We start from the raw sequence: 22,800 nt of genomic DNA, 5'->3' as shown, positions 1-22,800 counted from the left end.
AGTGTCTTCTGCCTCTTACACTGAGAAAGTTACATTAATTGAAAACTCTCTACTCTTGGTGAATGAGGGGTGAAGTAATCAACCAATGCAGCTGGCAACGCAGGCAAAGCCTCTTATTAAGACACTCTAGATAAAAACATACTATTACCTGAGAGAATGTTAGCAATACAGGACAGTTTCCACCTAAGTTACTTAAAAGATGCTGTCATGCCACCATGCCAAAGCACGACAATTGATGCTCCTACACACCAATAACATCAGCAGGATAAGACCCTGCACGATTCCCACTGTGGCATTCTGCATGACAACCACTTTAGCAGAAGTAGTTCCTATCACTCATTGAGAAAATGAGGAGTTGACAGTCTACGCACAAACTAATGTCAAGTACAAAACGGCATTTTATTCACCAGGAAATCAAGCAGTGTTTCTGAGCAGCTGTTTAATGCTACAAGGTTAGTTCTTTCAGAAGGCATTCAGAAAATTGTTCCAATACTTCATAAAGATGAAATACTAAGTAAATTTATAAATAAAATGAGCTAATAAAATAGCTGACCGATTAATCAAAATAAGAGAAATTCAACAATTTGTAAGAAGTTTTAAGTGTAGAAAGCTTTTTCTAGAGAAGTTATCTGAAATTTAGAGACATTAAGTTTAACTTCACATATTTTGTTTGAAAATTCTTTTATACTCTTTTTGACTTTAAGAGGGAAAAAAACCCCACAACAGTAAAACCATTATCCAATGATATAAAAGAAACACATTGACTTTTCAAAATGTTGGGAAGCCAACTCACCAGTCTCTTTATAACTCTCAACAAAAGCTTCAGTTGTCGTGCATCTTTTTTAGACTTCAGTACTTCAGCAAAGCTGTCCATGTTTTCTGGAGACATAGTCTCCTGACTGTTCCCTCCATACAGCTGAACCAGCAATGATAAGCACTGTGAGGAGCTCTCAAATATTTCAGTATCTTCACTGGGAAGCTAAAAATGAACAAACAAAAATCAAATTCCAATTTCAGAAAAACTGTATATCCCTGGCCATTGAAAGAGTATTAACATTTGCATTGTTCCAGGAAAGGAAAATTTCTAGTTGAGTGACTCAAAATTCCATTAAACTAAGCTTAACTAAGTGATGAAAATATAATTAAAATATCTCTGTTCTTAAGCAGCAGTAAAACAATGTCTCCAACATAATTCTATCAAACACCTTATCTATAGTGACATCATAAAAGCATGAGAAATGTTGCTCCCAACTCTGTTATTTTCAGACAGTGTACTCGGCTTTAAATAGAAGTAGTTATAGCAGAAGGTATCATTATAGACAGGATGTCTAAGCTTCTACATAATTCACATCATAAAACTTCATTTAATTATTTCTAAATCAAGTCTATGACTTCTGGTTGAGGTGGAGTACAGGCTATCTAGATACTGAAGAGATTTTTACGTAGGCACATTAACAGGTATGTTTTGCAGATTTTGAGTATTTTCCTGAATTTAAGCTTTTCTGCACTCCTTTGAAGGACACTGGAGCAATCTCTTGAAATGGGGTGAGGAAAAAAAAATTGTTCTGGAAAGCAGCTATGTAAGAGATTTTGAGCCTCAGCTCAAATACTGCTATATTTTGATACTGCTATCAAAAAGGCTGTATATAATTTCTGAAAGTAACATCTGGAAATAACAAGTACAGATATTATATTATGCTTGTATTTGGCACTTATGGAATAACAACAGGAACACAATTCCTATTTCTAGGGCACATGATTCATGAAAGCTAGTGAAAAAATCATAGAGGTTTATTGAGAAAAGGTAAAAGGACAACAGAATGGAAAACATAACAGCAGAAGACTGAATAAATTGAACTTCTAGTTTATCAGAGGTGTTAAAGGGCACTTGATCATATTCTTTTGGTTATATGTGAGAAAAAGAAGGCTGAGGATAGGTTAATTCCTTTACCTGAAAAAGGACTGGTAAGGCATGATAGTTCAAAACCTTATCTAGAGCAACACATAATAGAAGGAAGCAAATACTTCGATTTCCCCTTTTTCTTTCTTTAGTAAGAGTAATTAACTGCTGAAACAATTTCATTAGAACTGAGACAGATATAAATTGCCTGTGACAGAGTATCATAATTTTTTTTTTTCGAAAAAGTTATCAAAATGCTTTAATGAGAAATTAATTTAGGAAAGTTCTCTCGTGTTTGTCCTGGTTTGAGCCAGGACAGAACCAGTTTTCTTCCTAGTAATTTTACTTTTCAACTAAGCCTCTTCTAAATGACTGCACTTTCTGAAATTAACAGCATATTTTTCAGTCAGTGTCTGCTTCTAGGACTGATAAGGCTGGATGTTTCCTGTTATTTCTGGAGAATGGTATGCAAACCAACAACACTGCTTGGTTTTGCTGAACTACTTATGAACTGGAAACAAAAGGAAGGAAAGGGGTCACACCTGTGACCCTCCTGTGAGGAGGTAAGGGGACCAGACAGGTAACCAAAATGGATAAAATTAAGTATTTAATCAGAATGAATTTGAGGGGTCACAGGGTCAAGCTCTTTTCAACCATGGCCGGTGTTCAAGAAGGTCTCTATCCAGTCTTCTGCCTTTGATCCTGATCCATGCATCCTTTAATCCCATCATTCCTGAATCAAGTTCCTGTCTGCTACTGAATCGAGTCCAGGGCTTTTCCATGGCCTGCCCTGCAGCCTCAAGGCATGACCATAAGCATTATTTCAAGGGAGCACAATAGTGGTTTTATATATTTGTACATATTTCTTTTTTTTTTTTTTTCATCATTACTGTTTCATTAAAGCTGTGTAGCTTAGTTTCCAACCCATAAGTCTCTCTCCCTTATTCTGCCACTTTTCCTTTTCTGGGTTAATTCATTTTAAGGAAAATTCATGCAGTTACCATAAAGTCATCTGAGAACATACTATCAGACATATATATACTCCTCAAATATGCAAGAAGCAACTCCCCAGAGATCTGCATGCAAATACAATCTTGTTTTCTATTAGCTTCATAGAGCTGGCTGTTTAAAACATACTGAACTGAGATGTAAACTCTGAATACATAGCCTCAAGACATATCAGATTCTATCTGACCTAATGCTATGCAAGTGACAGGACGACAGCAGCTATTTCTTCCACAGTTTTGCTGCATGATTTTTCTTCATTTCAATCTAAATGCCACCTATTTGACTGTTTCCTTTCCAACAGCCAGAATTATCTAATAACACAATCAACAGAAATAGCAAGGCTAAAAAGGAGGAAAAGCTACAAATAGCAACAGTCTTTATACCTCCATTGATATCTTCAATCCATATCAAGTAAAATAAAATAAACTTTAAGCTGACTTGTACTTCCTTCACTGAAAATAAAAAGCAATTACATAAATGAAGGAAAATTAAACTGCCATAATGCAGCTCTTATTCAGTCAAAAAGCAGCACTCTAACTTAGAGTTTGTTAATAGACCAGTGTAGGCAGATATAGCAAGCACTCTTTGAAGAAAATCACAGTACAGGAACTATAGTCATTTTCCAAATATTTTTAGTTGGTTACCCATCAACTTAAAAAATCAGTGAACATTTTCATAGATATGTCCTTGCCCTGGTACTGCAGTTCAGGATAGTTCCCTAGCCTTCATAATCACAAAAATTCCATGTATAAATAATAATCAGAACAGCCATATTTGAAAGTGAGACTGTTCTGAGGATCTTCTTCTGAGATAATCATTAAACATCAAACAGAGAAATGGAAAGGTACTAGTGTGTGCAGAGGACTGTCCCTCCAAGAACCTTGCATGAAGAAATACATAAAAAGCACCATGTCCCTCACAGTTCTTCCTGAGACCAGCAGTATATGTGACTTCCAAGGAAGGAAATGAGCAAGTCCAACCTGTGAGTGTTATTCCCAAGGAAGGCTTCAGCAGGAGGTAGTGAGACATTGCAACATTTTGCCCTAGGTGAGGAGGATCTGGGCTTGGGCCAATGGCTTTGCTTATCTCCTAGAATTCTCAATCAGTTTTTCACTGATGTGGCTCTTCACAGGATATCAAGCTGCCAGTGACCATCCTCCAAATGTAGCCAGCAGTACCCTGCCAGAGTTTGCAGTACTTGACTTGCCAGCCATGGCATCATCCTATTCAATCACAAACACCAATGAAGTCTTTTATTGCCTGTGGCACTTCAGGGTCTTCTGTTCATCTGTTTCACCAGAGTCTGTCTGAGTTTCAGTGCTATCTAGAGTTTGAGGAACAAGCTGTTGTCACCCTGAAAAACTGCAGGGTAAGACACTAGCAGCATAGGTCTCAGATGAATAAGAGAAAAAGCTAGGAAGAGGAAAGACCCTATTTGCTCTGGAAGAGAGGGGAATCATTGGCCTACAGTCTAAGCCATCGATAATTAAGGTGGAAGAGGAACTCTCAGCAATGTCCCTATTTAAACATGTGCGCATCAGCATTTTTCTAACTCACCATTTTGCTGTTTCATTACCAACCAGTAATGATTTAGATGTCAAAAGCCATAAGCTGGTAACCTGAAATTTAACAATGGCTGCCAGTCAGTGTTAGTACTTTCATTAATGCTTATAAAGAGTAGATGATCTGAAGAAAATTATTGGTATGAAAAAAAGCATTGACTGAAAATATAATAAGTAACTGTAAATGTAGAAAACAAGGAATGAAAATTCACCTTTGAAGTGAAAGCTGATGTGAGAATACCTCCAATAAGAGCTGCAAAGCTAGAATCACGTTTCTAGAAAATGAATATAGGCGAATGGTTCATCACTTAATCAACTGGAATAAGTCTGATCATTTTTGTAATCTTAACAGTTCCATTTGATATGAAAAAAATATATTTAAAGTCTTTGAAACACATTTATAGTTTTTCATGATAGCAGCTACTTAACGGTTTTACTTTAGGGGAGGAGAAACACATGAAAAACTCGAGTTCTAACTTTATCTCCTCCTTTAATATTTCATAATCACACGGAAAAGCTCTACTGGCCTTTCATTTTTTCTTACCTTATCAGTTTTAGAGGGGATTATGGATTCAGCCCTTTAGCAAGGTAGAAGCATTAGTACTCCTTCTTGCAGCTGTTAATATTCTGGTCTAGTGCATACCCTGAAGAAAATCCAGCACCTTACAGTAAATGACTGAACAGCTAGAGTCACATTTTTTCCCATTCTCTAACTCGTAACGGTATATTTATTTTTCACTTCAAAATTTTAAAATAATGCCTCATGACAAGACCTCTGTGCAATAAAAATTATATATTACTTTCTACTTAATTTTTATGACCATGTTATAATCTCCTGTAATCAGACTCATAAAATAAAATTCTAATTCTTTTCCTTTCCAGATAGAACAAGTTCTTTGTATTTTAAGGTTAACGTGGTTAAGAGCAGGAAGTTTCTTGTTACTGTATATCTCTATTTCTGCAGTCTGTTGTCAAAAATGCATTCTTTTTGAACTGAGTTGCGGTGTGTTCATGAATTGCAAACCATTGCAAGAAATGTGTGATCATTTGAGCTGAAGTGGCAGTTTTCACACTGTTGGAGTTGTTACAGCATCTAATTTTAGAGCTAACAATGAAACTGTCTGGATTACCCGGAGGGGACACTATTTCAGTGCATTAATGAGGTTATAAACAAAGAGAGTTTATTATGATAAGAGATAGATGTTCATTAAATCAGTAATGTGATTACAGAATGTGCTGTAAAGGAAGGACCATTGGGAACTATAGAGAAGATAATTTTGCAAACATTAAACAAAATGTAAGAGGAAAACACCATTATTAAATCTGCTAACTTTATGATACTATTCTTATTAGTAAACATGTCTATTTTTAAACGAAAAAAATATCTTGTCTTAAGGCAAAATTGTAGTCCTCCTATAAATGGGAAAATATTTCAAAAAACAATATATTTTCTGTTCATCTTAATCTAGCCTAACTGCTATGAAACTAAATCACAATTGTGAAGTTGTGTTTGCAACAATATATTCTTATTTTCTCTGGTGTTTTTGTTTGTTTGGTGGGGTTTTTTTGTGGTTTGCTTTTTTGTTTGCTTGGTTTTTTGTTTTATAGAGTAGCTCTGTAGAAGAGAATTCTTCAAAAGCAATTCCCAGGTAACCTTTCAAGTACAACAGCAACAATAGATTATACAATACAGGAAATAGAGAGATGTCTTTTCACACTGATCACTACCTGACCCTGGCACAGCCTTGGAGCCAGGGTAATGCAGAGACTGAAAGGACCTAGAGGAGATCATCTCATCCATTTCTGAAATTCATTTTTGTCCTCTTCATGTTTGCACATGATCAACTGGTCTTTTAACAATAATATACAGAGCCCAGTAATCAAGTGCAAATCACACTAGTGATTATAATGAAGAAGCTTAGGACCAAAAGACAAGAAAAGTTCTCTTTCAGGTAGGCCACAGAAAAGACTGGAGGATCTACAGAGAAATGAAACTCCTTTTTATACATAATGGCAAGTTTTCTTGAAAAGATCCACACTTAAGTGATTTCAAAAGTAACCTTTTTTCAGTATAGCAGCACATCAATAAGTGGAAGGTATTTGCTATAATTGCTGCAAGTTTCAGTACAATAGTCAAATTACATTTATGTTCAAGTGGAGGAATATTACACAAAAAGCTAGGTGTAATTAACTTTTAAACACAAAGCTGCCAAGCAGAAGACTAAAGGCTCAATTTATTTTTCTCTTATGGATCAACTAAGGGCAGAATCATCACAGGATTAAACACCGAATTCTCCATATTTACACCATTTTCTGCATGACAGAATTTGTAATTATTACTTCTCTTGCATTCTTAAACTCTGATGTTTCATTTACATGCAATCCAGGTTTCCTACACTTGGTTTGCCATGCTCTATCTGATAAACTAAATCACAATTACAGAAAGGAAAAATTGATTCTAAGTTTTTGACATTTTCAAGTTTAACTCACATTGATTTTTTTTTTAGGATTATTAAGAGGGATAAGCACTTAGAACTTGAGAAAAACAAAAAATAAATAGACTAGTCAATGGGCCACAGAACAATCACCTACCTGAGGGATATACATATCAATGAAGAAAGCAATTGCTTGAAATGAGATAAAAAATTATAGACAGGCAGAAATAGCAAATCAGAGAAAATAATTTTAACTCAATGTCTTAAAGAGACAGTTCAGAATTTAAGGCCTCACAAAGAGCTGAATGGCTTAGAACAGTAACAGTTATACAGCCAAACACCTTAACAAAGAGACAAAACTAAGGTCAGCTCCACAGAACATAAACTTGGGTAAAACTGAGTCTTTTTCAGGGGTTAGGAAGCATATATATCTTGAGAGATCTACGAGACTTCACAAAGAATCTAACTCTATTTAAACAGATTAGAGTATAAAATACGTTAAACAAGTGGGTGTTAAATGTTATAAATTATTATTTCAGCCTTAACAAGAAAAGTTTAATAGAGGAATGGATAAAGGATAAAAAAATTAACAAACCTAACTAGGATAACTTTCCTATGTCCAATCAAGCATGTGTAAATACAGAACAACATACACATCGCAAGAGTAGATTTTACAAAATCTTTAGCAAATTTCTAAACCAAAACCAACCAGCCGAAAAGCAGCAGCACCAACGATCTTTACTCAGATGTTAAAATTAACTGATTTTAAATAAACACTTTTAATATACCAGAATTTGTAGAAATAAAGAACAAAGTAAAACCTAATGGTAATTTGCAGCTATGCTTCTGAAATACAAGGGCAAGTCAGAATCTAATTAGTACATGTGAACTATAGAATTCTCCTGTCCTTTAATTAAGAAGTTATAAAAGACTTCCAGGTGGTATAGGCTGAGTAAATCTTGGCCTCTAATTTTCTATTCTTTTGAGAGTTAATGGAATTAAATTTATGGCTAATTTCACTTCAAAGGAACATTTGCATATCGTCCTGTCTTACTATTTATCATTTGCAGTGATTTCTAAACAATAATGAAAAATAAACTAAAATAATTGATAAAGACAAAATACTATACAGCTGAATTTCAACTGTATAGTAAGTCATTTAGTGAACATTTTCAAAAAGCCTTTGTCAATGTATGGTTAAAATAAATCCAAAGGAGGTATTAGCAACAAGTACAATGCCAAAAATTAATAAAAAAGGAATCACACTCTTCCTCAAAATAGATGATGACACAGAGTACTCAAGACAGTTAAAGGGCCACATGTATTCCTATCACTATACATCGTAAAATGTACACTTAAACGAAAAAAAAAAAAAGTGGGGCTGGAAGAGTGAATCTGAAATGCCTTTAAGTGAAATAATGTGAAAAGGACAGTGTGATGTGCCACAAGGAAATTCTCACATCCCACTTTAGTGACTTCATGTTGAATAAAAGGCTGAGGGAGCCTCTAAAAGCTGTTTGTCTGAAGAAGCATTTCTTTACTACAAGATATTACACACAGAACCAATACAAATCTGTGGCACAGTATGATGGAGGCTGAGCTGATGGGATGAGTCAGGGCCACAATACAGCATTCTGTGGAGATTTCAATGCAGAGACGTGACTTCAAGTAAACCCTGGAAAACACTGACTTTAAGCACACAGACTTCAAAGGTATTTACAGATCACCAGGGATTTTCACCCTTAAATCCCTCAGGATCATGTTTAAATAAAACTAAACCCTTGAGAAAAACTCAGAAGGCTCAAAACCAGGAAAATTACATTAAGTCATCACTCACTGAGAACTAATTTTAAGTTTACGGACTTTTCTAATGGTAACAGTACTTATTTTCAAATGTTGAACACCATCCTTTCCCTATGCAGTGTTCGCTGGTCTTCTAAGGGGCTAAAATTTGGTTATACACATACATCTGACATAAGAATATGTACTTGGGACAGACTTAACCTGCTGTTGCTGTGACCTATAATTTCTTAAAATTTGTTAGAATCTTGCCTTTGTACTAAGTCGTATCTTATAAACGATGAAAAAAATAGCAGAGTTCTAAGATGTTGAATTCAGTTGAATAATTCCAACTTCAGCAACATTCCAAAAGGCTTACAAACAAGCAAATTCTCACCAGTTGAATAAGCAGGCTAATTAGGTCCGTCAGGGGTTTATTGATAAGCAGAAGGTCTTCAGCAGCCTGCGTGTCCCCTCCTGTGCCAGATTTCTGTGCCTTAATAAGATGAGGAAAAAGAAAAAGAAACCTTAGGAGACTGTTGCATTATGAGAAACAAATTAGATCCATTAGGTGGTAGAAATCTGAATGGAAGTTTGAAGAAGGTTTCTACACTCTTTTCTTGTTAACTATTCCTGGGCTCCCAATGAGCAGTTAATGCTCCCTGTGTCTGTAGCAATAAGCACAAAGCAAACGGGCCTCATGCTGTCAAGGCCATTCTGTACAATATACTGACCTATGTGACATTTCTTCAGCAAAATGCCATAAACTGGATATGCAAAAGATATCTCAAAAGCCTTAAATGTTTTACGTATTTGTATTTTCTTTCACCATAATGTGCCTATATTAACATTTAAGTTCTGCTACTTTTTTTCCTTTTTCAAGAACAATTTTAAGTGCAACTTGGAACAAGAAAATCAGCGTGACTCAGCAATAATTTCCAACTTTGCCCTTCTGACTTACTTTGTATCCTGAAATATTCATAATAGATTATAATAATTTAAATTAGCTGCCTCCCTGGGGCTGGGTTAAGGAAACCACTAGGAGACTTCCTAGCCTGGCACAGCCCTCAAACTATTACCTGTTATTATTCGTCTATGTGGCAATGAAGCCACAATGTGTAGTCCAGGGATGATCAATAGACAGTTGAACTCTTTGAGATGGTTGGTAAGAGAATGTAGAGCACAAGTTATTTTCTCCACTCTTCTTCCAGTTGCAGGCAGGAAGACTGGGAGATGCACCCAAACTATTAATAATGGCTCTGAAGTTGGTATCACCACCACAGCTTTGGGTTTTTTGATAATGGGATGGCCCACCTAGCACTAGGCTGGCTGCAGCAGATGAGATTCACTTTTCTCAAAGGGGGAAAAGAGTCTTCGCTCATGAACTAGCAGAGCTCACTGACAGAGCCTTAAATCAGACTAGAAGGAGGAAGGAGATAATACCAGGCTTGTCTGTGAAAAGCTATGGGATGGCATACCAATGTCAGAGGAACAAGGTGCTAGCAAGGGCCTTTGGCCTGTTGCTCCAAGACATGCTGGGTACCCTGGAGCACACTTGAAGTCTTACAGAGATGAGAGTAGGGTTTCTAAGGTAATAGGAAATACCTCAAAGGAATTAAGGGATGTTCCTCTGCAAAGGTGACATGGCCAACAGCTCAGCTGGAATGGCTCTATACCAGTGCAGGTAGGAGGAGGTGGAAGCTAGCATGCTGCTGGACAGCTACAACTTAGTTGCCATTCATGAACTTAGCGGGACAAACCCCATGACTGGATGCCACCATCAATGGCTACAAGCTGTTCAGAAGGAACAGGTGAGGAAGAAAGGAGGAAGGGGTTACCTCCTACATAAAGAAATTAATAGAGTGTGAACAGCTGTCTCTGAAGAACAAGCATGAGCAGGTTGAAAGACTGTGGGTAAAAATTAGAGAGTGAGGCAACAAAGAAAACTTTGTGGTTGGTACACTACAGGCCACTCAGTCAAGGGGAACCTCTTGATGAAGCCATCTTACTCCACCTGCAGGAGGCATCATTCTCACAGGCTCTCATCCTGCTGGGGGACCTCAACCAACCTGACATTTGCTAGTGAAATAGCCTTGTGAGCTGCAGACAATCCAGGAGACTCCTGAAGTGCACTGAGGATAATTTCTTAAGCGAAGTAATAGACAGCCCTGCAACAGGAGAAGTGATACCAGACCTGATGGTCACCAGTGCAAGTGAGCTAACTGGTTATATCAAGACTGGAGGCAGCCTGGGCTGCAGTGATCTTGCACTGATGAAGTCTGCAGTCTTGAAGGGTGTCAGTCAGGGAAAAAATAAAGTCAGGACCTTGACTTTTGGGGAAGAAAACTCTCAGCTGTGCAAGAAACTAGTCAATAGGACTCATTGGAAAACTGCCCTCAGAGACAAAGGAGTAAATCTTAAAGAACACCTTCAGTGAAGCTCAAGAGCTCTTGAACCCCAGGTGTAAGAAATCAGGCAAGTAAGGCAAGAGCCCAGCATGGCTGAGTTGTATATGGCATAGGCAGTGGTAGCAGGGATGAGTATCCTGGGAATAGTGTAGAGATGCTGCTCAGTTGTGTAGGGATAGGGTCAAGGCACAGATGGAGCCGAGTTTGGCAAGGGATGTAAAGAATAGTAAGGGCTCCAGTAAGGGTATGTCAGCCAGAAAAGGAAAGTCAAAGAAAGTGCCACCTCCCCTGATGAGCAAGACTGGCACATTGCTGACAACAGACAAGGAAAAGACTGAGGTACTCAACAGCCACTTTTTCCTCAGGCTTCACTGATGATCTCTCTTACCATCCCTCTAAAGTGGATGGACTGAAGGGAGGGACTAGGGGAGCAAAGTCCTACCCACTGTAAGAGGAGATCATGTTTGTGACTATCTGAGGAAGCTAAATATATATAGTCTATGAGACCTGATGAGATGCAATCCAGAATTCTGAAGGAATTGGGTGATGTAGTTGCTAAGGAACTCTTCATGACCTTTGAAGCATCATGGCAGTCCAGTGAAGTTCCTGGTGACTGGAGAATGGGAAACATTGTAGCCATTTTTAAAAAGGGTAGAAAGGAGGACCCTGGGACCTACTGACCTGTCAGCCTCACCTCTGTGCCTGGGAAGTCATGGAATATATGTGTTCAGCTATGATAAGGCACGTGGAGGACAGGGATTCAAGACAATCAGCAAGGCTTCACCAATGGCAAGTCCTGCCTGATCAACCCAGCGGCCTTCTATGATGGAGTAACTACAATGGTGAACAAGGGGAGATCTACTGATGTCACCTATCTGGACTTCCGTAAGGCCTTTGACACAGCCCCCCCCAACATCTTCCTCTCTAAAATGGAGAGATTCGGGTTTGACAGGTGGACTGTTTGTTGAATGAAGAACGGGCTGGAGAGTCACATCCAGATAGAGATCAGTGAGTAGTCGTGTCTCTCAGGGGTCAGTACTAGGACAAGTACTCTCCAGTATCTTCATCAATGGCATAAGCAGTGGTTTCAAGTGCAACATCAGCAAATTTTAAAATTTCACCAAGCTGAGTGGTGCCATTTACACATCTGAGGGATGGGATATCATCCAGAGCAGCTCAAGAAGTGAGCATTTTTGAACTTCATAAGGTTCATGCCAAGTGCAAGGTTCTGCACATGGTTCAGGTATCAATACCAGCTGGGAGATGAAAAGACTGAGAAAAATCCTGTGAAGAAAGACTTGAGAATACCAATGGATGAAAAGCTGGACATGGGGCAAGAATGTGTGCCTTTCAGCTTAGAAGGCCAACTGTATCCTGGGACGTATCAAAGAAACATGGCCAGCAGGTCAAGAGAGGTGATTCTCCCACTCTACTGCACCCTCATAAGACCCCACCTCCAATTGTGGAGTCCTCAGCACAAGAAAGACATGGACCTGCTGGAGAGGCTCCAGAGAAGGCCACAAAAATGAACAGAGGGATGTAACACCTATTCTATGAAGAATGGCTGAAAAAAATGTTTTTTTTCAGATCCAAAGTGATCTCATTACCACCTTTCAGTACTTAAAGGGGGCATAGAGGCAAGATGGGGACAAACTTTTCAGCAGGGCTTGTTACAATAGAAGAAGGGGTCATGGTTTTAAACTGAAAGTGGGTAGATTCAGACTAAATACTAGGAAGAAATTTTTTACAGTGCAAGTGGTGAAACACTGGAAAAGGTTGTCTAGAGAGTTGGCAGATGCCCCACCCCTTGAAACATTCAAGGTCAGGATGGACAATGCACTGAGCCACCTAATCCTGTTGCAGATACCCCTGATCACTACAGGGGTGTTGGACTAGATGACATTTAAGGTCCCTTACAACCCAAACAATTCTATGATTCTATAAAATAGGAATAATAAAATCCTTAAGTGATTAAGATCGAGCATAGACCCTATGAGGAGAGGCTGAAGGAGCTGGGGGTGTTCAGCCTGAAGAAGAGGCAGCTCAGGGGAGACCTCATCACTCTTTACAACTCCCTGAAAGGAGGCTATAGCCGGGGGGGGGGTTGGTCTCTTTTCCCAGACGACTTTCAACAAGACAAGAGGGCATGGTCTTAAGTTGTGCCAGGGGAGGTTTAGGCTGGATATTAGAAAGAACTTCTTTACGGAGAGGGTGATCAGGCATTGGAATGGGCTGCCCAGGGAAGTAGTGGATTCTCCATCCCTGGAGATATTTAAAAAGAGACTGGATGTGGCACTCAGTGCCATGGGCTGGTAACTGCAGTGGTGGTTCAAGGGTTGGACTTGAGGATCCCTGAGGTCCCTTCCAACGCAGCCAATGCTATGATTCTATGATATGTTACTTGACCTGTTACTATTTGTAATTCTGACCACAGTCATCCCCACTCATCAAAACACACTGCTGTCCTAGGCAGCATTATTTATGACCCATCCCTGCCCCAGGACTCCAGAAAGGTCTTCTTGCAAGATTTTTCATTTAACTTGATTATCTTGCAGCTGTTTGGACTATGACCCAGTCTAGCTGTAAACATTTTCTCTGAAGAACACATTTAAAAGTCTTTTTGTACTGTGTTCCACTTAAAGCTTAATACTAAAACTGTCATCCAAATGTAATATCTGAGGATTTTCATTTGGCTAAATGAACACAGGAACAAGGCTCCTGAGAGAGAAGACACTACTGCTGAAGCTCCACTGTTGACACTGATGAGCTGAAAGGATTTCTTTCTTTCTTCGATGAAAAATTTTGAAATGAAAGAGATGTGAAATGTTTCTCCAGGAAGTAAGACACATTGGTATGTCTCTCACTGAGACTTACCACAATAACCTGGGAATGCCAAAGTCCAAGAAGGGAAAAAAAGACATATTGAAGAGAAGACTAAAAAATGGTGTGTTTATATTAATCAAGAAAGGGAAGTGAGCCACCTTCACCTCCCAAAATTTACAATAGCTTTTTCTGGCTAGTGCTTGGATGAGAAGAAAGACATCCTCAGTCAGGGATGCTTGAATAACTGAAACTTTTGCATATTTAGTGTCTTTGGAAAGAGAAGGAATGTCACTAGAGGAATTAAAGTTCATATATGCATCTAAAGGATACACACTACACCACATTTAAACATACATTAAGTCACTAAATTAACATAATTTCATTCTCAGATTAAGACTGCAATTACTCTCAGGTACTGTGGATCACCTGTGGAATATGACACGATGAAACAGCTCAAAACCACATATGGGAATTAATAAGAACCTTTGTACCAAAACACAAGTACTGGGAGCACAGAGAGCTGGCTCTTGAATGAAGCTGGACACAGCTATCAGCACCATTCAGCAAAAAATACTGAAATACAAAGGAAAAGCAGTACCATGTTTCGCCTTTGCAACTGGATACAGTTATCACTTTACATATAAGAAACTTAAATCAAAAGGATTCAAGGGGAGGTAGCCTCATTTGTCAAAATAAACTTCAGAACAAAAAATGGATAATATGAGAAAATTTGATTCTGTACTTCAAGTTCTGTTTTTGAAAGTATCTTATTCGGTAGAGCCTATAAAATCAGGCAATTATTTGCTATGACTACAGTGATACATTTAGTGACACATGGATAATGGAATACTACACAGACACAGAGTTAATATAATTTTTAGCTCCTTTTTAAAAAGGAAGACACCTCACTGGAGGAGGAAGTGCTGCCAATGCCATGATTCACAGTAATCCAAACAGAAACTTGGAAAATACATTCATCAGCATAAGAGAGTGAATACTTTTGTCAACGCCCATGCAGAGGCTAAGTATGCTCTTCAAGCACAGTAATCACATATGATTTATTTTAAAAAAATTAATTTTTTTCTACAGAGTAATCTTTTTCTTTTAAAAGAAATGGAAGAATAAGGCTTTGAGTTGTCATTGAGCAAATGATGCAATACAGAAACAACAGTCTGCTAGGATCTGTGTTTCCAGCATATAGTGAGGCTGCTGTGAATACTCTAAGTAAGCACATGAAACAGTGATATGCAGTTGAAAAGATATGCTCTTCTCTTTCAACCAAACTTAAAATTCAACAAAATCAGAATAGTGAGAATTTCATTATTTGGATACCAGGAAGTTACCTAAAAAGTTGTTTAAGATGGTGATGACACCAGGAAACTGACACTTTTGCATGTCAGGAATGTCACTAAAGGAATTAAAGTTTATATACGTATGTAAAGGATACACACTACACCTACATTAAGTCACAAAATACAATTTAATTCTCAGATCAAGACTGCAAATTACTTTCAGCTACTGTGGATCACCTGTGAAACATGAGATGATGAAACTGCTCCATACCTGTAAAGTTTGGCGCACAATGTTGGCTGTGTATATCAGCATACAGTGCAAAATTTCAAGTAAGGAAAGAAGCAGTGCATTTGCTGTTTTGGTGCTGCTTTTATCATCTGTCTCCAAGTACAGTGTCATGGTTTCTATTAGGAGGTTACAGATGTGGTGAGTCAGTCCTATATAGAAAGTGAGACAAAAAGAAATAGGCTATCAGGAAAAGAACAATGTGGAAAGTAGCCTAGTTAAAAATAATAGTTTTGCATAAAAACAAAATTCACACACATTACGAATATTTATTCAATTTTCTTTTTTCTCCATTACTATAGTTCTGTTCTGTCTGGAGCAGCTTATAAAGAGAACCAAAATGATGCAATCAAATCTGTTAACTGCATGGAAAACTATGTAACTTTCATTAAACAGAGACATATTTTGAATCCTAAACTTTTCTGTAGAGTATGCTCTACAGGTACACAAGCCTCCTTCACAACACTTCTGGTCACAAGAATTAAGCACTCTCCAGGCTGTTATAAAATAACACATCAAAATCAGAGCCTGAAGCTTATAAGCCTCCTCATGTGCTTTAATTGTAGAATTCTTATGCTTAACATAAAATACAGTCAGAAGGTCAGAAGAGAGTTGTCAATAAAATACTGAATACTACATCTAAAATATTAACAAGATCAGTTCAACTGGCAGTAGTAAGGTTTGCTGAAAATACCTTCCTGTCTTGAAGATTTTTTTTTCAGCTTCTTTAGAAGTAAATAACATCATCCCCTATAGCTTGCTTACCCAACAAATCAATTCACATATCAGGAAAAGTTTAAACCATTTCATGGCAACACCACAACAACTCAGAATATTTCTTACTTTCAAATACAAAGTGACAGAGTTAATTTATGTTAATGTTTTTCTTTCAGAGTTTCCTAAAAAAGGACAGGTAACATTTTCCTCACCAGGAACATTATTTTTGTAAACTATGTTCTTTTAAACTGGTAATCAGCTATACTGTGACTTGTGTGCACGTAGGTAGATGCATTGTAGTATATTAGTACACAAATTTCCAGTCTACATGACTGTAAAAAATGACTGAAGCATCTGATCGATTCCACAGAAGTATAAAGACTCCTTTTTTAAGTTCTCCTTTAAGAAGTATTTTTTAAATTTTATAAAACTCAGTACCAGATTAAAATGAGACATTGTATAATATAATAGGTAATTATACCATTCAGCTCTTAAGACTAGACAAATTTGTGAGGTGTTGAACTATTTTTGCTTCAAAAGCTGCCCCATCCATTAACTAAATTTCCATAAAATGTTTTCCTCTCCTATTCACCATCCTTAATACTTTCCTCAGGAAATTAAATACAAAAACATTCATTTAGAATAGAGTTATGGGTCAGGATTGTTAAGACTTGCTTTCTCCTTCTATCTCACATCTTTTTGTGTTTCTGTGTCTACTAACTCTTCCACAAGTTTGATTGATGGACTACAGCTCAGGCTAAGCTTTGAATTTCCTGGGGTTTTGTCTGCATAAACCAAACTCTCAAAATTACATCAGTCTAATCTTGCACATTTAATTTTTTTTCCCTTATTTAAAGGACAGTTTCTGCTGCATTTCTGAACACTTCACATAAAAATGAGAATGTAGAGACATTCAAGTGATGTCACCAACACCCACCAAGAAGAAAACAGACATAATTGCATGTCTACCCAATACAAAACTAGCTGTTACTCCAGGCTTTTTTTCACCAGACTAAATTAGTATAAACCTAAGGAAACAATGCAGTAAGAGTTGGTCCCTAACAAAGCAAGGTCTGTTAAATTGCCTGCAGGGATATGTCCAAGTACACTCTGTTTCTCTCCACGTATTTGACCACAAAACCCACAGCCACATCAAAATGAATGTGTCACCCCTACTATTTCTAGATGGCTTATACAGAACTCTTAAGACAGTGACTTGGGTATTACCCCTGACAAGACCTCTTTCAAATGAAGGTGCTGTATGGATCATGATCAAAATATTTTTAGGCATTATAGCATTGAGCAGGGAATGAGAAGTAGTGAACAAAACAACAGGACCTATGACTCCAACTCACAATGGCTTCCCTTCCAGTTTTGAAGAGAACAATTTCTTTATTTATTCCCTGGCCTGTTACCCACCAGAGTCTCACAGCTGCCTCACTCCTGATGAATGGTGAAAGGGGAGGCGAACCAAATACTCAACTTTCTCCTTAGTTAGAGATGTGAATAATATCACCCAGAATTTCTTCCTTTGAAGTATTTACGTCCTAAGACAATGAATGCTAGGAATACCTGAAATACAACAGGATATTCCCATTTATTTGGTTAAAAAAAAATTTAAAAAATTTAAAAAAAATCAGAGTTGGCAAATTTTTTACAGATATGTACTTTCTCAGAGAGAGTTTTATGTACAAAGATATGCATGGTTAACTTGGAAATTTTGGGGAGAAAACCAGCAAGTATTCCTGGACTTAGAATACCTTCACACTTCAACATTTTTTATAAAGACAGCTAAAATAAAACACTGGTGTAAAATGTCCCCTAACACACTGTATGACTCATACAGAAAACTGATAAATACTTGCTTGCACAGATTAAAAAAAAAAAATCAACAGACTGACTTCTTGCCAAGTAAATATAGTTCTAGACATGCTCTTTAAAATACTTTCTTATGTCAAACAAAATGAAAATTATAGACATGTAAATGTACTCCTTGCTTACACCACAAGAAAAAATACACATTCTTTGTCCTCAAAAGAGAAAGTTGGGAAGCTGGTATAATTTACAGTGACCATGACAAAATTCAACAGGAGTTTAACAGCCTTGGCCATAGCCACTGGAACCAATTTACTCAAAAGGTACCTATAAAGATCAAGACTTGTATGTCTCAGCATTTCAGAAAATGAACCCCAAAATAGATAATCTTAAAAAAAGACAATGCAATTCTATAAAAAGGAAAACTGTATTCATAATTCAGTAAGTCATAACATAAAAATTGCATATGGATATCTATAAATAGAAGATTTTCTGCCAGATTTTGCAAGTGATTCAAGAACCACACGGTTCTTAATTTCCAATAAAGCCTAAAATAATACTTCTCTTTAAAAACTTCCAACAGTAGATTTTTGAGCTATATTTAACAGATGTAAGTTTCTTATGCAGTAATTCTCAACTCTTCATTAGAAAGTCAAATAGTCTCCGATTGAAAAGACACAGCCCATGCACTCCTGAACTTCTGAAGTGGTGGATCTCTATCTGAATTCTGTATCATAGTGAAGACTTAAGCCTGATTAAATTAAACCACAGGAAGATTTTTCTGCTGATACTTACAAATATGTTGGCAATAGCCCACTTTGGACAGAGAAAAGTGTTAGCGACAGTTCACGTGTAATGCATCGTACTTTATTCCAGCTGGGGATTTCTTATTAAGGGTGTTAAGTAAAAACTGAACTTACAAGGTTTTTTATTATTCTAACAATTTGTAAATTTGAGGAAACAATTAAAATATTTCACATCATATCATTTGTGGTTAGAAATTTATTCCAGTCTTTCATTGTGAATTAGTCACTGCCTACTGTTTATTTGTAAAAGAGGATTTTCAAACTATCAAGTTTCAGTGCAGTTCTCTGCTATTCTAATTTCACAAAATTTGGAATTTGTATTAGAATTATTATAATTTTCATAAACATAACTGGAATTAAACAAATAACCTTTTCCAATTGCAGTACAATATTCATAATATGTACTAAAAGGATTGCATCCAAAATTCCCAGCTGCAGTTGTATACCATCTGATGAACCTAGTGTTCACAGCAGAATATTTCTCCTGTCCAAAGACCCCTGCAATGAACTGAACATGTCACTGATGGTAATTCATGAATGAGGACTGTGATGACTATTCCTATGCTTTACAACTCTTTTCAAAGATAAAAGGAGTCTTTTGGCCCATGATACATCTCATCGGACAGAATGTGCCATGATACCTTCTGGAATGAAAGCTGAGAGATTTTATTTTCACCTATTAGCAACATGGATAAAGGAAAAGAAATCCTTGCTTCCAAATCATACAAAACATCAAAGGACAGCCTAAGAAGCAATCTTCTAGGCAATCCTTTCATGCCTACCAGCAATTAGAGCATTCAACAAACCTGTTCGCTTCCAGCTGAAGAAAATGTTAGAGCAGGTGCACTTCCCCTGAACAATGCCACTGTGCAGCCAAGCAGCCAGCAGCAAACCCTCAGCCTGGCAAAAAGGTTTCTCTTTGTTCCTCCCTACACGATGCTCTCTGGAGAGCTGTTTTTCCCATTTGTATCACACTGACACAGCTGACTCCCCAAGGACATTAACAGATATATATTCACTAGCCTTTTCTTCCTTTTATTTACAGTGGACCTTCTTGATTTTGATTTTTTTTTTAATGACTCAAAATAATATGAAATTGAGAATGACAATGATACTGTCAGACTAACTAGCAAACATATTTCATGTTCTTTTTAATGTTAATGATAAAACTCAGAAATATTACTAAGAAGAAACACAGTACTGCAGTTCAATAGAATCTTTTACATAGGAATTTGCTCCTCAGTCCCTGAGCACTTAAGATTATTCACTATGTCATAGATTCATCATAAAACCTTATTTACCCATATAAACCTGGGATTTAATTTGCATTCCTTGCATCACAGCCATATTACTCAAGGTTTACTCTCCTGAACAACTGAAAATAAGCAACATTAAAGCAAATGGTATCTCTAGGGCAATGGCATTTTTTTAAAAAAAGAGGCTCATTGCTTTTAGTGTTATTTTTACTATATGTTACTGTTCACCTTTTAGTAACCATTTGTGTTAGTTACGATATTATTGAGGGAAGAATAAACTAGGATAGAAAATTAGGTCACCACAGATTTCAAGATTTGGTGAGTTACAACTGCCAGCTCAAGTGGAAACAAAACAATAGGGCTGCTGAGCATATCAGCTGCATGAATGATGCCCTGAAAATTATTTTCTATTCTGAGCTTAAAAATTATTAGCATCTTGAGAGGAAAGTACTCATTTTGTCACTCAATAAAGAATCACTAAGTTTGAGGAATAAAAATCTCTTTGGATCTGTCAACACTGCAGTGGTCAATGCTCTCCAGAGCTTCCTTTTGTCGGAAGAGTGTTGCTCAGCTTTTCCCTCTCGTGGCAGGTAGGACACTCACCAATGGTCACCAAGCAGGCAGTCCTGCTCTCACATGTGTTAAAATAGGTGTGGTAAGAATTATGACAACTGAGGAAAAGAAAGCTGTCACCTTTACTACAGCTAGGTTGAAAGCAGACTGGGGAGTACTGTTATCTTGAGTGTGGATGCCCAAGAGGAATAGAGATCTGACATTCTCAGTGTATTTTTTCTGCTTCATCTCAGTCAAAGCTCAGCATGATTCTACTTCACTTTTTTCAGGACTGACAACATTTAGTAATTATTGTTAAAGCATTTTATAGGTGGCATCTTTCCCTGGGGGAGCAGAATTAGTGACTCCTCAGGGAACTATGTCAAACTCTTCTCAGCCAAAGAGAATCCTACCAGCACAGAAGAATATTTCTTCTAAATTTAAGCTATGGAACAAACTTGGAAGTGATTAAGACCAAAGGGTGTTTAGAACAGAAAACTAAAAGATAAAAGACCAAGTAGATTCTCTCAATAAGAAAAATGAGTGTAACAAAAGATATTAAAACATAACTTGAATAATTTAGTAATAATAAAATTACATGCTTGACTGGTCAACATAAAAATAGTAAAATATAATAAATTATTCCAAATAGGCAAGACCGTTGCTGTTCTATATGGAAAGATAACGTTAGAATAACATATACAGAAGAAAAGTATTTCTGAAAATAGTCACTTCTGATTTGCTACTGGTTTTGAAAACGAAAAAAAAAAGAGGGGAGGTGGGAGGGCTCCTATGTTGGACTCTCATTAAGGTTCTGTGACAAAATTTCAACTGAATTCAAGTTTTTGTGTCAGTTTGACTCACCCACCCTATAATTAATTCAGAAAAGATATCCAAGTTGTTTGAAACTAAGTTCAAAGCACACGGGTTTACATAGCATCAAAGTTCTGAAGGCATGGGATTTTGTTCTAGAAAAGATTTACTGAGATGGTCCTCATTCCTAGGAGTATAACTCATTGAACATGAACACAAACTTGTTCAATTTTCTTCTGAAAATAGTTACTAATTATGCTTTTTAAGTCTACCATAATAAAAATATCCACAATTTATATGAGAGAATACTAAATAGCTATGGACTGTAATGATCTTCCAGGGATCTACTCTCAGTGTTAATAAGACATTAATAGTGTCTCATTTTAGCAGTCAGGTTTAATTTGTTTGGCACCACAGTCTCTAGAAATGCTATCTGCTTCTTATATTCTATAAGTAGCTGAGAATAATTGGACATTTACTACAAAAAGATAAGTGAAAACATAACAGAAAGGTAGGATCCACTGAAGATGCCCATGCAAACTTTAAATGCTCCTATCAGGCAGCTTATGGGACTGCACATAAAAGAAACATTTCTTTTTAAATTATTTATTCAAATTAAACTTTTGCTTTCCAGAGAGGAAATTTAGTACCCAGAAGAGTCACAAGATTTACTGCCAGTTCTGCCACTTATGCATATATTATGTATATCACAAATAGGCTGCTTTTTTGTTAATCAGAGAGCATAAGGCTCTTGATGCATGTAAAATTGAGTGCTAGCATCCCAAGAGGTACTGACAATGCAGCAGAGTACAATGCTAAGGCTGCCTGACAGGCATTCATTTTGTAAACAGCTTTGTTGATGGCAAATGCTACTTCTTCCCAGCTGTTTGCTCGTGATCAGTTGTTGGAGGTTACTGCCCCTATTGTCTATGAGTGTGTGTGCATGGGTCAGAGTGAGGCCCCGAGTACTCCTCTGACTACCTGTTGTAAACTGCTCAGATGGGCAGCCTGAACCCAGCTGACTTTGCTGGAAGCAGATGCACACACTCAAAGTACTCTTCTACCTGGAAGACCTGTGGAGGGATGGAGGTATAACAGTGACTTCATAGAATATACCTTTCAAATATTTCTATCCCAAATTGTGCACATATTAAACAACGAATTTGCATCCTTTTCATATGGATTTAAGCATTTTTTATACCAAATTTCAGTATGTTTGTTGCACAATACTTGCAAGCACAAACTTCCATCAAAAAAAAACCAAAAAAATAAATAAACCAAGACAGTAATAAGTAAAATCACATTGTCTGGACTGACTACTACTGTTGTTAAGTAAACTTTATAGTAG

The 22,800-nt window shown here is 37.1% G+C and overlaps 1 protein-coding gene across 1 annotated transcript in view; it reads right to left on the bottom strand.

The window, feature by feature from the left end:
* ULK4 (unc-51 like kinase 4) overlaps positions 1-22,800 on the bottom strand; it is a 205,602-nt gene that overhangs the window by 50,140 nt on the left and 132,662 nt on the right. The window contains exons 33-35 of the mRNA XM_030445373.1: positions 15,479-15,645; positions 9,082-9,180; positions 794-979 (exon numbers count right to left, since the gene is read on the bottom strand). Of these exons, the coding sequence (XP_030301233.1) occupies positions 794-979; positions 9,082-9,180; positions 15,479-15,645 (452 nt within the window). The remainder of the gene's footprint in view (positions 1-793; positions 980-9,081; positions 9,181-15,478; positions 15,646-22,800) is intronic.

This window comes from Calypte anna, chromosome 2 (genome assembly GCF_003957555.1).
Source record: "Calypte anna isolate BGI_N300 chromosome 2, bCalAnn1_v1.p, whole genome shotgun sequence".
NCBI classification, from domain to species: domain Eukaryota; kingdom Metazoa; phylum Chordata; class Aves; order Apodiformes; family Trochilidae; genus Calypte; species Calypte anna.
Note: the sequence above shows the minus strand (reverse complement) of the source record. Positions and strands in the feature narration are given on the sequence as shown.